The 15,128-nt window shown below is 59.6% G+C and overlaps 1 protein-coding gene across 1 annotated transcript; it reads right to left on the minus strand.

Moving 5' to 3' along the window:
• Positions 1–8,673: 8,673 nt before the first annotated feature.
• Positions 8,674–10,461, minus strand: ZNRF4 (zinc and ring finger 4). The gene has a single exon (XM_011288395.4). The coding sequence runs from the start codon at positions 10,129–10,131 to the stop codon at positions 8,770–8,772; it is 1,362 nt and encodes a 453-aa protein (XP_011286697.3). The 5' UTR covers positions 10,132–10,461; the 3' UTR covers positions 8,674–8,769.
• Between the last annotated feature and the right edge of the window lie 4,667 nt (positions 10,462–15,128).

The following is a 15,128-nucleotide window of genomic DNA, read 5'->3' on the forward strand; positions in this document are numbered from 1 at the left end:
CTGGGCGCACGGAAGGACCCCACCCTAGCCTCCGGCGATCAAAGGACCCCAGAAGTTTTGACCGACCTTTCTGGATAATTGCACATGAGTTCAGTGTCCACCGTATGCCAGCCCGGGGCCCCCTGGGGGATAGAGTGCTGACGAAGTCGCACCCGGGTCCCCGTCCTCCGGGGCTTCACAGAACCCTGGGGAAGAGGGACACGACACCACAGTCGCCGGTGCGGCTGCGGACCGAGGGTGGGAAGGGTAGGCAGCGGCCGCGATGTCCCCGCAGCTGGGCCGCGCGGTCCGCGGCGGCCGAGGCAGGGAGGGCGGAGGCGGGCGGAGGGGGAGGCAGGAGGGGCTCTCCTCTTAATTATCTCGTTCACTCGTTTATTCACTGGGAGCTCCGGCGCGTTGGGGGGGGGGGGGCTGCGCCTTTTTGTTCTCTGCAGTCAACAAACATTTTTTATCTGGCTCCCCACCCCCCACAGCACACACACACACACACACACACGCACACATATACACACGCGCGCGCGCACACACAGCCCACTGGTTCTTTTGTATACTTTTCTTCCTTTCTCCCCCTGCCTTCTGAACCAGGCTAATGGCTTTTTTTTTAATTGTAGGCGTGTAGATTTTTATTTTTTAACGTTTATTTATTTTTTTCAGAGACAGAGAGAGTGTGTGCGCAGGGGAGGGGCAGAGAGAGAGAGAGAGGGAGTCACAGAACCCGAAGCAGGCTCCAGGCTCCGAGCTGGGCTCAGCACAGAGCCCAACTGGGGCTGGAACGCGCGCGAACTGCGAGATCTTGACCTGACCCGAAGTCGGAGGCTTAACGACTGAGCCACCCAGGCGCCCCATAGGCGGGTAGATTTTCAAGTGTAGATTTCAGCTGCCTTTTTTCTTAACTTTCTTACTGAGGTGTAACCCCTCCATGCCACAAACACACACATCGTTAAGTGTACAGATCCATGCCTTTTTAAGCGGGGGACCCGAGGCCAGCGCCTGGGTGGGGGAGGTGAGTTTTGCAAGTGCAAGGTCGACCCCTGTTACTATTTGGAATTATGACATTTTGTTCATCCTGGATTTTTTTTTTTTGCATTAATTTTTATTTTCAAAAATATCTGCAGTCTTAAAAAAAAAAGGAGGGGACGCCTGGGTAGTTCGGTTAAGCGTCTGACTTCCGCTCAGGGCATGATCTCGCGGTTTGTGAGTTCGAGCCCCGCGTCGGGCTCTGTGCTGACAGCCTGGGGCCTGGAGCCTGCTTCGGATTCTGTGTCTCCTATTCTCTCTGCCCTTACTCCGCTCACACGCTGCCTCTCTCTCTCTCCTCTAAATATAAATAACATTAAAAAATTTTTTTAAAGATATTTGCAGTGAAATATTACTTACCTTGACTGCTGAGTTCTATGGTGCTTCCTTGAATTTGGTCACTGAGAACCGTGCCTCCCCCCCCCACCCCCCTGCCCTGCCCCCCCCACCCCCCTGCCCTGCCCCCCCCCCACTCCCGCCAGGTAACTCTGGCTTCGTCATCACAGATTATTCTGGAAATGCATCTAAACAGAATCACACAGGGCACAGTCTTTGGAACCCGGTTCCTTTCGCTCCATGTCATGCTCTGGAGGTGCCTGCAAAGTTGCCACACGTCTGAGTAGCTCATTCCCTTCCGGGGCTGTCACTGCAGTGTGTGGACAGAGCTGGTGTGTTGATCTAGCCACCGGCTCCTGGGCATTTGGGTTGTTTCCTGTGTTTGGCTGTTCCGAATAAAGCTGCTACGAACATTGTCACACACGTCTCCGTGGGGACATATGTTTTCATTTCTCTTGGGCAAACACGCAGGAGTAGGATGGCTGGGTCATATGGTAGGTGTGTGTTTAACTTTGGAAGAAACTGCCACCCGGTCTTTCGAGCGGCTGTAGCATTTTGCCTTCCCACCGGCGGCCGGAGGGGGTGGGGGAGGGGGCACCTGCCAGCCTGGGTTTGGGGCAATTTTTTTTTTTTTTTTTACTTTTTCTTAACGTTTATTTATTTATTTGGAGAGAGAGAGCGGGCGAGCGGGGGAAGAGCAGACAGAAGGGAGAGAATCCCAAGCCGGCTCCCTGCTGTTGGCACAGAGCCGGATGCAGGGCTCGAACTCACGAACCGCGAGATCGTGACCTGAGCGGGAATCAGGAGCCGGACGCTTAGCCGACTGAGCCACCCCGGCGCCCCCAGGGGGGGCTTCATGCTTTTGAGCCTTTCCTGAGGGGTAATCTGACAGCTCCGTGAGTTTTGACAAATCTACACGCTGTGCGGATGGACAGCGTCTGAAGCGCCCCAGAAAGCTCCCTGAGACTTGTGTTTGTAATCTGCAAGGCGAGGGCCAGAGAAGAATAGAGACCTGGCTTCGTCTCTTGTTTTCCCATACTTCGTGCTTCGTTTATGAAGTTCCCTCCGCGTGTCTCCAAATGAACCTCTTTGCCCGGCTTTCTCAGAGAGTGGGGGGCGGGGGGGGGGCCCTAATGTGAATTCTCGTGAGTGGTCTCCAGTCTATTTAATGCTTACTTTTAAGATTTGACAAATAGTGAGTACTTCCTGTGGCCAGGTGATAGGGCGAGCACTTTATATACATTAAATATCAACGAAGTTATGCTTTACCATCCCCATTTCACAGACGGGAAGACTGAGGTACTCAAAGGCCATGTCTCCGGCCCTCGGCCCAAGTCCCAAAGCGGGCAGGGCTGGGATGTGAACCAGGCCCTGTGCTCCCCGTGCTCTGGACCTCTGCAGGCATCTCCTCCTGGCTCCCGGGCCCGTGACAGCACTCCATAGACATTGGCCACAATCCCTCACCCACCATCCCAACATCGAAAAAGCTCCAGAAATAGGACTGCCTGGGCGGCTCAGTTGGTTGAGTGTCGGAGTCCATCTCAGATCCCGTCTTGATCTCACAGCCGCGAGTTCAAGCCCTGCCCTGAGCTCCGTGCTGGGCATGGGGCCCACTTGAAAAAACAATAGAATAAAATAAAATATAAGATAAAATAAAATAAAATAATAAAAAGCCCTGACAATAGAGGTTTTTCATCAGCATGGCTTTAAAACTCATTGAACATCAAGAGTTAATAGTCTTGGGGCCCCTGGGTGGCTCGGTCGGTGAAGCGGCCGACTTCGGCTCAGGTCATGATCTCGCGGTTTGTGAGTTCGAGCCCCGCGTCGGGCTCCGTGCTGACGGCTCAGAGCCTGGAGCCTGCTTCCGATTCTGTCTCCCTCTCTCTCTGCCCCTCCCCTGCTCAGGCTCTGTCTCTCTCTCTCTCTCAAATAAATAAACATTTTTTAAAAAGTTAATAGCCTTAGCTACTAATCAGCTTTCCTTATCTCATTTATTGTGAATATTCCCATTATGTTGCCCCGTGTTTCACGGGGACGGCGAGTGGACCGCCCAGGCCCAACCGGGGGTCTTAGGGTCTCACACAAGATGTCTTAGGTGTCTCGTGTCACTGTCCTAAGATCTAGGACATTCTGAATTCCAAAACATATCCGGTCCCAAGGGTTTCCGATAAGCTCTATGATTAGTTACTATTAAATACTTGCATGCCGACCGTCCCAGGCAGTGGGGACACCGCAGGGACCAAAGCGGACCCCGCCCCCGCTGGGGTCACAGGCCAGTGGGGGAAGAAGGCAGACACCATAGCAGGCAGTTACGACATGGGTAACTAGGTCCGCAGTGGAGGCAACACAGGCCTGGCAAGGGCTCCGGGGACTCGGGCCGAGGTATCGGGGAGGCTTCCTGGAGGAGGTGTTACCCGAGCAAAGACCTGAAGGTGAAGAAAGGGGTAGTGAAGGGGGGGGGGGCACCTGGGTGGTTAAGTATCCTAATTAGAATTCGGCTCAGGTCGTGATCTCACGTCCGGCGGACGGCACGGAGCCTGCTTGGGCTTCTCTCTCTCTGCCCCTCCCCTGCTCACTCTGTCTCTCTGTCTCTCTCTGTCTCTCTCTCTCTCTCTCAATCAAAATAAACATGAAAAAAGAGGCAGGGGGTGGGGGGGACTGGTGAGGGACGTAGGACAGGGAATCCCAGCTATAGCCCGTATTTAAGGGCCTGAAAGCTGTCCTTTGGGATGCAAACTATCCCGGGAAAGGCAAGAGCACCGAGGCCCGAGGCCCGTGACTGCTTTTCAGGCACGCCCACGGGCTGCAGAATCCCGCGCCCCAGCTCTCTGGGCTCAGAGGAGGGTTTGGGGGGCCTTGCCTGGTGGCCAGACGCCTGCGGGGTCTCCTCGGGGCTCAGCTCTAAGCTGTTCGGACCTCATTATGTTCCAAGAGGCGTGGGCAGTGTTCGCCCCATCCTCGATGCCAGGGAGACCCCCCGCCAGGGGAGGCTGGGGCTGGGGGCCTCACCCCATCCAACCACTCTCCCCTGGCCTTGCCGTGTGGCCTATCTGAGGCTGAAGACTTTTCTTTGGGGAAAAGCCTTCGCTCTGCAAATATGGCAACTCTGTGGATCATCTATTCATTTCTTCTGCTTCCTGAGCTGGAGATCTGAATCCCCCCTTTTTTCCTTTTCTCTTACCCTCCCCCTCCTCCACACGTCAGCCAATCCTGTTGCCTCTGCCTGCAAAATTTATCCTAAATCTGCCTTCTTATCCGCCCCCCCTGCCTCCGTCCCCACCTGGTCCAGCCTCCATCGCGACTAGTCCTGCCTCAGGGCCTTTGCACTGGTCCTTCCCGCTCCCTGCGTATCCTTCCCCCTGCTCTCATATCTCCATTTATTTCCTTTGCTTTAAAAAATGTACGTCAAGGACGTCAGCTTCGAGACGGCAGTGACTTGGGTTTATCTCTGTGACCGTTGGGTCCCCAGCTACTAGCACAGTGCCTGGCACACAGCAAGGGTTCAGTAAAAATTCCTTCCGCGACGGAAGGCATGAATTCACGGAAGCTCAGAACACAGCCTGGTTGTGTTCCCAAGTCCTGGATGGGAGCATTTAGCCGTGGACACAGATAGAGATATTAGGGGGGGAAAAGGCTCCAAATTTTGGTTGCCTCCCTCTGCCTTTAATTATTTTGTCGACAAGGCTCACAATTCAGCAAGTCAAGGTGGCATTTGAGAGGGACGGTTCCCTTTAGCGTAGCTGACAGCTAATTTGTGGGAAGTTTAATTACAGGCGGCGTTAATTAACTGACAGAATGCTGGGCGAGGAAGGCAGCCATCTGTTCCTAAAAACGCCCTGTTCCTCCCCTCCTGGGCCCCGGCTGGGAGGCTGGGAGGGGTGGGCAGGGAAGAGGACAGGGCGTGGAGAAGAGGCGGGGACAGAGGAAGAGGAAGGAAGGAGGGCCAGGTGATGAATCACAGGCTTCTCACCCCTCTTCCAGATGCCGCTGGGGTGAGGTCTTGGCACTCCGCCTCCTCACGGCCTCCACCATTTCACAGTTGCCTCCGGGAGCCGCGGGGAGGGGGGCAGTAAGTTCCTTGGAATCTGCTTCTTGCTGGTCGCATCACGAGGAGCAGAGGGTGTGGAGTAGTGGAGGTGAAACAGCATGCGGTCCTCAGCTCAAACTGGAGCGGATGGGCACCCGCCAACGGAGGTCGGGAGGAGACGCTGGGCCAGAGGCCCCGGGGTGCAGGATGCCCTGAGAAACCTGGCCTGGGAGAAATGGGTCAGTCTGCCCCTCCTGCCACCGTTCACTCCTTCATTTCACCCGCTCTCCGCGAGGATGGCAGAGAGGCGACGCACACGGCCTCCAAAGACGGGCTTCCGCGGTTCAAAACCAAACCCAGCTTTGTCCCTTCTGAGCCGTGTGCCCCGCGGCAAGTCGCTTAAGCCTCCCTGAGCCTCAGTTTCCCCATTTGGCCACACTCCACCCCCCCCCGACGCCCCGGACAACGCAGATGGAACGCTGTCCGCGCGAGCAGGAGGCGGCCTCTCCTGGTGCCTACTTAGAGCAGCAGCCAAGGCGGGGCCGATGGGGCTGGCGCAGGCTGGCCTTGCTAAGCTGGCGGTCCTTGGCAGTTCTCGGCCCCCCTGAAGGCGGCTGGAGAAGGGCCCAGGCCCGGCTGTTGGGGGAAGTGAAGAGGCTCGGACGAAGCCGAGGCCGCTTCTCAGAGGAGGCAGGTTCCGATTCGGGGCAGGGGCTCCATGTCCACTTATTAGGCACCTGCTGGATGCCAGACCAGGCCTCTGCCCCCGCCGTTCTGGCTGCCGGGGTCACTTGCCCTTCGCACGGCGCCGAGTCCTGCTTTCTGCTCTCAGTCTAGAAGACGCCACTGCCAGGAAGCCCCCCGCGTTCTCTGGGTTGGGCCGAGCACCTCCCTTTGGGCTAACGCAGCGCCCGAGTTTCCCCAGCACATGGCTGCTCACCCAGTATTACGGCTGGGCTGCGGGCGGGTCGCCTGGCCGACTGCCACACACAGATGGAACACGCGGGGCCGGGTACTGTGCTTAGCATCGTCCACACCCGGGGAGCCCCGCGGGGCCGTTGCTACCGCTGTCCCCACTTTACGGATGGGGAGACTGAGGCTCAGAGAGACTTCACAGTGGAGGCCAGTAGTGTAGCCTCTGCTTGTGGCCTTAGGGCCAGGAGCAGGGCGGGTGTGAGGTCCTTGTCACAAAGCTGTGGCTCCCCAGGGACCCCGTGCAAGGGCCTCAGCCCACCTCTGCGCACGCACGCGCACGCCACGGCCAACACCCTGTTTTTTGCCCTCTTCGATCCAGGAAGGGAGACCCTTTCCCTCAAACCGCCTCGGAGGCCCCCAGCTTCGTCGTGCAGGGCGGACAGCAAGGCACGAGTGGAAAACACTTAAGTGCCCGTCGCGCGGGAAACCTCTGACTCCGCTCACACACGTTCGCCTGTGGGGGCCAGACCGCCGGCTCCAGACCCCACCAACACTCCTACACCGCATGACCCCAAGCAAGCCACTCGGCCTCTCCGGGCCACGGCTGCCTCGTCTGCAAGATGGGGACCTAGCAGTGGCGCCCAGGATTTTCTCAGAGCTACTTAAAACCTGTCCAGCGGTCTTACTCAGCGCCTCAGAGTCAAAACCGAATTCTCTCCCCAAATTTACAAGATCCTGCGCAAGCCGCCCCCTCCCTCCCTCCCCTCCTCCCTGTCTCCCCCTCGCTCCCCCTGCTCCAGCCACACGGGCCTCCTTGCTACAGCTCCTCCAACACGCAGGGTCTGGCCCTGCCCCAGGGCCTTTGCATGGGCCGTGCCCTCCGCCTGGACTACTCTTCCTGCACACGCACCTCCTCCCCACCATTCGTGTCAGCAGCGTCAGATCGAATGGTCCCTCCCTGACCTTCCTGATCGTGCTTGGCACGGGGCCATACAACTGTCCCGCACTCATTGCCCCGAAGGCCCCTTAATATGGCCCAGCCCTTCTCAAGGGGTGTGGGAGCCCCTTATCTGCTTGCCAGAAAATTAAACCACATCTGAGCTGATCTCCGAATCCAGCTGCAAAGTCCCGGGAGACAGGGGACAGAGAAACATGCTAAATGGCACCCCAGGGACAGGCTTGGCGAAACCCCGGCTGGAGACGTCACCACATATGACCCATAGGGCTTCAACGAATACATCGCAAAGCAAAAGTAAGGGGGGGGGGTGAGAATGGGAGGAGCTGTCCGTTAAGACTTAGGACAGCACCGGGGCTCTGTTGGTGGAGCCGGGGACTCGATCTCGGGATTGTGAGTTCGAGCCCCACGTGGGGGGTAGAGACCGCTTAAAAATAAAATCTTCAAAAAAAAAAAAAAAGACCTAGGAGACCGCCGGCGACTCTAGATTTTACGTAGATCCTGAGCCAGACAGCCCAAAGAAACACACACCACGGGGTCCGCATTTCCGTGTGTCTCCTGGATGGATGTCTGAGGCTGTTAGGGAATCATTATTTTGAACACGATACTGAAGTCCGCGGGGTTTATTATTATTATTATTAGTTTAGAGGGAGAGTGTGCGCGAGCAGGAGACAGGGGCAGAGGGAGAGGGAGAGAGAGAGAACCTTAAGCCCAGAGCTGGACACGGGGCTCGAGCCCATGACCCTGGGATCAATCCAATCCCCACCCCCGCTGAGAGACGCTGCTTTCGAAACACCCCATGCTTCCAGATGAAACCCATCTGGCATTGGCATCAAAATGACAAGGGAGGGGGTGAGTGGAAGGGCGCAGGAGTTGAGAGCGGCCCTAGATAGACACTGGCCAAATCTGAGTAATGGGTTTGTGGCAGGACGGTGGGGGGGGGGGGGGTCATTACTTCCATCCTCTCCACGTGGAGGCGTTTGACATTCTCCACCAAGAAATTTTGCAATGGTGGGGAAATTCGGATAAAAGCTGGACGTGAGTTCACCATAACGTGCCCACGGTGCTTTCTCGGGCCACGTGAGAGGTGTGAGGGGTACGTGGGAACCCTCTGGAGTATCTCTGCCACTCTTCTGGAAACCTAAAATCAGTGCGAAGTAAAACATTTTGAAACACACACACACACACACACACACACACACAGAATGTTGAAATGCGTAACGAATAAGCCAACCGGGGGTCAGCAGCCCGCGTGCCCGGGATTGGACCGGAGGCGCGGGGTGTCCCAGGGCCACCTTCGGTGACCGCACGGCGACTCCCCCCACCCCGCCCCCAGGATCCAGCCTCAGGCTCCGCCGGGATCTGCCACACGGGCAGCAGGAGGGGCCTGAAGCCGGTGGTCTCACAGCAGCCAGGGCGAGAATCCGCTTTGAGACCCACTTTATTCTCTCTAGACTAGAAACACTCCGCATTTCCACCCTCCCTGCCCCGATCTGGGTCGGCCAGGGGCCGCGGGGCCTCACGGCGGCTCTGGGGGCCTCTCCGGGGACGCAGTGGCCTCGGCGCGGCCGTGCGAGCCGGCTCGGGCCAGCAGCCGCAGCCTCCGGGAGCGCAGCCGGGCCTGGACGGCCCAGAGCGGGGGCCGGTGGCCGGGCAGCGAGGGGTCCTCGTCGCCCAAGCTCTCGACGGTGGAGTCGGAGCCGTCCTCCGTGCCGGCCAGCGACTGCTGGCACACGGGGCAGGAGCGGCGGGCGGCCTGGGCGAACCAGGGGTCGATGCACTTGCAGTGATAGGTGTGGGAGCAGGGCAGGATCTTGAGCCGGTCGCCCTCCTCGTAGTCGTCCAGGCAGATGGCACACAGGTCGTTCCTCCGCGTGAAGGTGCGGACCCGGGCCTTCCGGCGGGCCTGCGTCTGGGCCGCCGGCCCCCGGGGCCCCAGGGACCCCAGCGAGGCCCACAGCCGTCGCAGGACGAAGACGGCGGACGCGAGCAGGGCCAGGGCGCGGCCCAGCACCCAGGACGCGGCCGGCACGGGGTGGCGGTCCGGCTTGGGGCACGGCGGGTAGTCGGGCAGCCGGAGGACGTGGCCCGCCCTGTCGCAGCGCACGATGAGCCGCAGGTCCCGCGAGGCGGCCTCGCCCACGAACACCGAGGGGATGGCGATCTGGCGTCGCGGCTCCTCGAACCCGGGCGCCGTGCGCACCAGCTCGTCGGAGCGCGCGTCGCGCACGACGGCCGCCTCGAAGCCGGCCCGCTGCGCGTGCAGCGCCTTGAGGTCGAACTTGCAGTCGTTTGGGCGGATCAGCACGATGGCGCCCAGCGAGCCGTTGCCCGGCCGCGGGCCCGCGATGGGGCGGCACGCGTCGGCCGGCTCGGCCTCCGTCAGGTAGCCCCGCACGCCCTCGGGGGCCCGGGGCACCCTGAACAGGGCCGGCAGGTCCGCGAAGTCCAGGGTGCTGGCGTTGCCCTCCGGCACGGCCCGCACCACCGCCCCCGAGGGCGCCAGCAGGGCCAGCAGGATCAGGGCGACCGCCACCCCATGGCCGTCCCCCCTCCGCCTCCTCCGGCCGCTGTGCGCAGCTAGGTCCCGCCGGGGACCGCAGACGGGAGGCGTGCGGGCATCTCCGGGGCCTCCCAGGGCGCCCGTGGCCCGGGTGGAAGGGAGGCGAGCTCGGAGGGGGTGCTCAGAGGCGGGTGAGCGGGGCAGCCGGGCCCCGGGCGGCCCCAGGCAGAAACTGCTCCCGGTGGCACCCAGCGTGCATCGGGCGTGTCTGTGAAGGCCGGTCTCAGGAGCGGTCGACCCGCCCGGGAGGCCTTGCTGGAGGATGGCACTGAGGCCAGGGGCCCCCAGGGTTCCAGGTGCCGCTGGCCTCTGTGACATCGTCCTGTTACATCCTGTCCCCAGGAGCCCCCGGTTGCCTAGGGCTGTGGCCGGGACAGAACTCCTGGGTCTCAGAGCCGGTGGCCCGAGCAGCTTCAGAGGAAACCTGTGGGAGGTTCAGAGCATGCTCAGTTCCTGGAGCCCGTAAGGCTCAGCGGTGCCACAGAGCGGCCCCCGGTGGCCCGGACCCGGCACTCACACTCGTCCTCTACAGCATCATCTCCCCAGCCTCCCAGAGACCCACCCAGGAAGGTGCCCCCTTTTCAGATACCCAGAAGGACCCAGACTTGTTCACGACACCCTCCCCCCACGAGGTCAGTTCTTAAAACCCAAATTCCAAGCTTCCTCCCTCTCTCCCCCTCTACTCCCTCTGCTCCAGCCACAGGCACCCCCTCACTGTCGCCACAACACGCCAGGCCTGGTCCTGCCCCAGGGCCTTTGCACAGGCTGTGCTCTCTGCCTAGAGGGCCCTTTCTCCGGGGCTGGCTCTTTCTCAGGACTTAGGTCTGAGTTCATAGGTCTTTAGAGTTTAACTAGATTTGATTGAGGGGGTGGGGGAGAAGGGTGCCAGGGGCAAGGGGGGGCTGGCAGGAAGGGGGGGGTCCCTGACCCACTGCCTGGTACGCCTTCAGTCCTGCACCAGCTTTACTCTCCCACCTCGGTGCCTCTTCCCCAGCCTGGTCCCCAGCTGTGTCCCCATCCTCCGCCAGAGCCCTGGGTGACAGCCTCCCGGCCTCCCCACCCCTTCTCCCCCAAACCCCCCACCCCGAGTCTGCCTCCTCCTGGGCTAGGCTAGCCTGCTCAGGTCTGGATGGCCGGTTCTGCCGTTCACAAGCTGCATGGCACCAGGTAAATCACTCGACCTCTCTGGGCCCCCGGTTCCAGGTCTGGAAACTGAGCACAATGATGAGGAACGTCCTGTAAGACGGACGGTGTGAGCGGTGAAGGAGACGAAGCTCAATCAGCGCTCGGCTCTGGGTCTCACGTCCTCCCTCTCCCGGACCTGACCTGCCTCTGCTTTGAAATCCTTCTAGTCAGGGATCTGTCTAAAATCCCAGCCTCTGGTCTCCCCGTGGCCCCCCAGTGCCCTCCAGATGAAGTCCAGGCTCCTCTGTGTGGCCCACAAGTCCCCCCACCCCACCCCTGCCGCCCCCCGGCCACTCACGGTGGTCAGGACCCTGCCAATCTCTTAAGCCCGATGCTTTTCAACGCTCCGACTGCATCGTGATTCCTTGACCTCCGGGGCCTTGCAAATGCTGCTTGTGGTGCCCGGAAGGGCATTCTGTCCCCTCATGGCACTTTGCCAGCCTGACTACTTGCTCTGTGGGATTTCTCGGCGGCCCCATGCCTCCCAGGACGGCCCTCAGCCGGCAATGGAGGAGACAGGGACACACGGGCAGAAGGCCATGTGGCCACAGAAGCAGACACCGGAGTGACGTGGTGGCCACGGCAGAAGCCAGGTTGGGGGGGGGCAGGACAGGGGACAGAGTCTCCCTGTGAGCCCTGGGAAGGAGCCCGCCCTGCCGACACCGACGTGGGCTGAGGACGGGTTTCTGCTGTTGGAGGACCTTCCCCCAGCCCCGCCCCAGGGGGTGGCACAGGTTACAGCGGCCCTAGGACAGGAATAGCCCCTGGAATCCTTGTCCCCGACAAGGCGAGGTGTCACCACGTGGAGGATGGAGGGTGAGTAAGGATGCACTTGGTGTCAGAGGGCAGGGAACAGCATGCTGGGAATGAAAGAGAGTAAGAAGGTCTTCAGAGGAGGGAGGGAGGGAAGGAGAGGGAGGGAGGGACGGGGGGGAGGGGGGAGGGAAGGGGGGCTGCGTGTCTGGAAAGAGGGTCTGACCCAAGGACAGGAGAGGGTGGGCAAGGCCACGGAGGACGATGGGAGCCACAGAAAGGCTGAGAGGGAGGGCAGGACCACATTGCCTTTTCCATTTCCACTCTCTAGATTCCTGCACTGCTTGGCTCTTGTGCGATGGGAACGAATTCACTGATTGCTCCTGAAATAAAAAGCAATTTGTGTTTCTGCAAGAGGCCTCTGGCTGCTGGCTGGAGAGGGACAGGGAGGCTGGGAAGCCACGGAGGGGACGGGCACTCAGGGAAGGGACTCAGAGGGGACAGTGGCCCGGAGTGAGGAAGAGGACAGCAGGTGCTTGGGGCTGAGTGACGTTACCCCTGCCGAAGCCCTTCCCCCTGGGATTCCTCCCCGAAGTCCCTTGGTGCCCCCGCCTTTCACGTCATTCGAGCAACTGATTTCCCTGAGGGACAGGTCCTTGTCCCCGCTGGGATTTTAAAACCTCATCTGGTTTTCTGAGTCTTTGTATTTTGCAAACCCCATCTCTCCGTGGCAAGATATTTGCGCTTTCTGTGACTCTCACGAAGTTTGGAGAGAAAGACGACAGGAGAGCCGATATTTAGGGAACGTTTTGGTACATAAAGGAACGGACGGACGAGGATGGGGGGGGGGGGAGACGGAGAAAGCGGTTCGCCAAAGACCGCGGTGGGTGACGACGGGGCGTCTCGGCTCCCTCGGGCCTGCCGTGGCAAAGTACCACAAACTGGGCGGCCGAGGACATCGGGGATTAATGTTTTCGAAGTTCTGGAGACCCGAAGTCCAAGATCAAAGGCTCGGCCGCGTGGCCCTCCTTCTGGAGGCTCCTCTGGGTTCTGGAACCTTCTTGGCTCACGTGCAGGTGGCCTGGAACGTGCCAGCAAATGAACACCCCTGGGCGCGGCCGGGGACCCAGGACCGAACACCCCGTCTCTCCCCCTTCTCAGATGCCAGGGCTCTGGGGTGCGCATCCCGCGTCACCTCCTGGAGGACCCAGTTGGGCTGAACTCCCAGCTGCCCCCCGACAACGTGCTTGCCAAGGTGCTTCCTTTATCAGATGCCCTCCCTTTCCTGTCCCCCTCCCTCCCTCTCCATCTGTCCGTTTCTGTGCCAGCCAGGGGGCGGCTCTTTTGTCTCACCCCTCTTCCTCCTCCTTTGTCTCTGTGTCGGTACCTCCGCTGTCCGACTCTGCCCTCTGTCTCTGCCCTCTGTCTCTGTCTCTGTGTGGGTCTCCCTTTGTGCCGCTGCGTCCCTGGCTCCTTTCGACGCGCTGGGTGCCGGATATACAGCCTTGACGGAGACAAAACCCCCGACCTTACGGAGATTCTGTTCCAGCCGAGAAGAGGGAAGTCAGCCAGACAACGAATTAACTCCATGAATAAACCAGCCGTCAGGTGAAGCAATTTCAGGGTGTGAAACGCAGTGAAGGAAACAAAAGTGGGGGCAGCATGAGGTGGGGCAGTTCGAGGAAGGTCTCCCCAAGGCAGGCGCATTCGAATGGGGGCCCGAAGAGAGGAACGACCTTTGCTTCTAGAACATTCTTGGGGTGCCACCAAATCACACTCCCGCAAGTCGACCTGGGATGTGCTGGCTGGCGTCATTTCGTTTGGTGCATTTGTTCATCAGATATGTGCTGGGCACCCACCGTGTGCGAGACCCTGGGCTGGGCGCTGGGGACACGGAAGTGACTGTCACCAACCCAGTCCCCACCGCCCAGGGGCTCTGTCCAGTGGAGGAGGAAAGCGACCCACAAGGGAACGGGCATATCTCACGTGGCGATCGGTCCCGTGACGGGAGTCAGACAACAAAGAGACAAGCCCAAGTGTCTGAGGAGTCAAGGTCAACCCCGACGAGCTGGGCGGAACTCGTGGGCCCAAGTGTGGGGACCAGCGGGGTAGCTCTCCCAAGAGACTTCGCTAATTTGAAAAGTAAATTAACTTTCCAGTGGGGGGATCCTGGCAGACACCGGGGTAACCACGGGATCAAGGTTAACATCACCGGGGATGAGACACGTCGGCTTCGGGCGACTCCTGGCCCCCCGCCCTGAGGAGGACGCAGCGTCCCCTCCGTGGGACCCGGGCCACGCTGCCCAGCCCCGGCTCGTCCTGAGCCGATATCAGACAGACCCGAACGGAGGGGCGGTCCCCCAAACTCTTCCAAAGGTCAAGGTCGTGGAAGATGAGAGACCGCGGACATGTGACAACGAAATACAGTGAGCAGCGCTGGCCGGGGTCCTGGGCCGGTCAAACCCCGGATGAGGTAAGTTTGTTAGCAACGTTGTACCCACGTTAATTTCCGGGTTTTTTGCCCATCCTACCGGGTTGATGTAAAATGTCATCACTCGGGAGAGCTGGGTGGAGGGTGTCCAGGAACCTGTACTTTCTGCAGCGTGTGGTGATCCCGTTCTTCTGCGAGTCTATGATTATTTCAAAGCAAAACATTCAAAAAACCCAAACAGCCTTAAGGAAAAGAAGAAGAAGGAAGGAGGGGCGCCTGGGGGGCTCAGTCGCTTAAGCACCTGACTTCGGCTCAGGTCATCTCGCGGTTTGTGAGTTCCAGCCCCGCGTCGGGCTCTGTGCTGACGGCTCAGAGCCTGGAGCCTGTTTCAGATTCTGTGTCTCCCTCTCTCTGACCCTCCCCCGCTCATGCTCTGTCTCTCTCACTCTCAAAAATAAATAAACATTAAAAAAAATTTTTTAAGGAAGAAGGGAGGAGGAAGAGGCGGGCGGAGGAGAGGAGGAGAAAGTCTCAGAAGGAGATGGTGGCTGGCATAGAAGGTGGTCAGGGAAGTCCTCTCCGAGTGGGTTGTCATGTAAACCAAGACCTGAAGGGTGAGGAGGAGTTGGCCAAAGGAGACGGGGTGGGGAAGACCAGAGTTCCCAGGAGCAGGAACAGCACACGGGCAAAGGTCCTGTGGCAGGAGGGGTCGGTGTGTCTGAAGAAACGTGAAGAACAGTGTGGCTGGTGTGGGTAACTGCCTTGATCCCAGAGGGTCTTGCGGATAGAAATGGGCATTTTGCCTTTTACTGTAAGCGCAACGCAAAGCCCATGTATCTGGGTTCCCCTGAGACAAGGATTCGGGTACAAGCAGTTGACGGGGTAAGTGATTCCAGGAAGCCCAGGAGGGCCGTGGGATAGTGAGAGAGGGAGGGGAAGGAGCCAG

Source organism: Felis catus, chromosome A2 (assembly GCF_018350175.1).
Source record: "Felis catus isolate Fca126 chromosome A2, F.catus_Fca126_mat1.0, whole genome shotgun sequence".
In the NCBI taxonomy this organism is placed as follows: Eukaryota; Metazoa; Chordata; class Mammalia; order Carnivora; family Felidae; genus Felis; species Felis catus.

What these genes read in the sequence shown, in the direction of transcription:
- ZNRF4 (XM_011288395.4), bottom strand. Translation starts at nt 10,131, where the DNA reads ATGTCACAGAGGCCAGCGGCACCTGGAACCCTGGGGGCCCCTGGCCTC.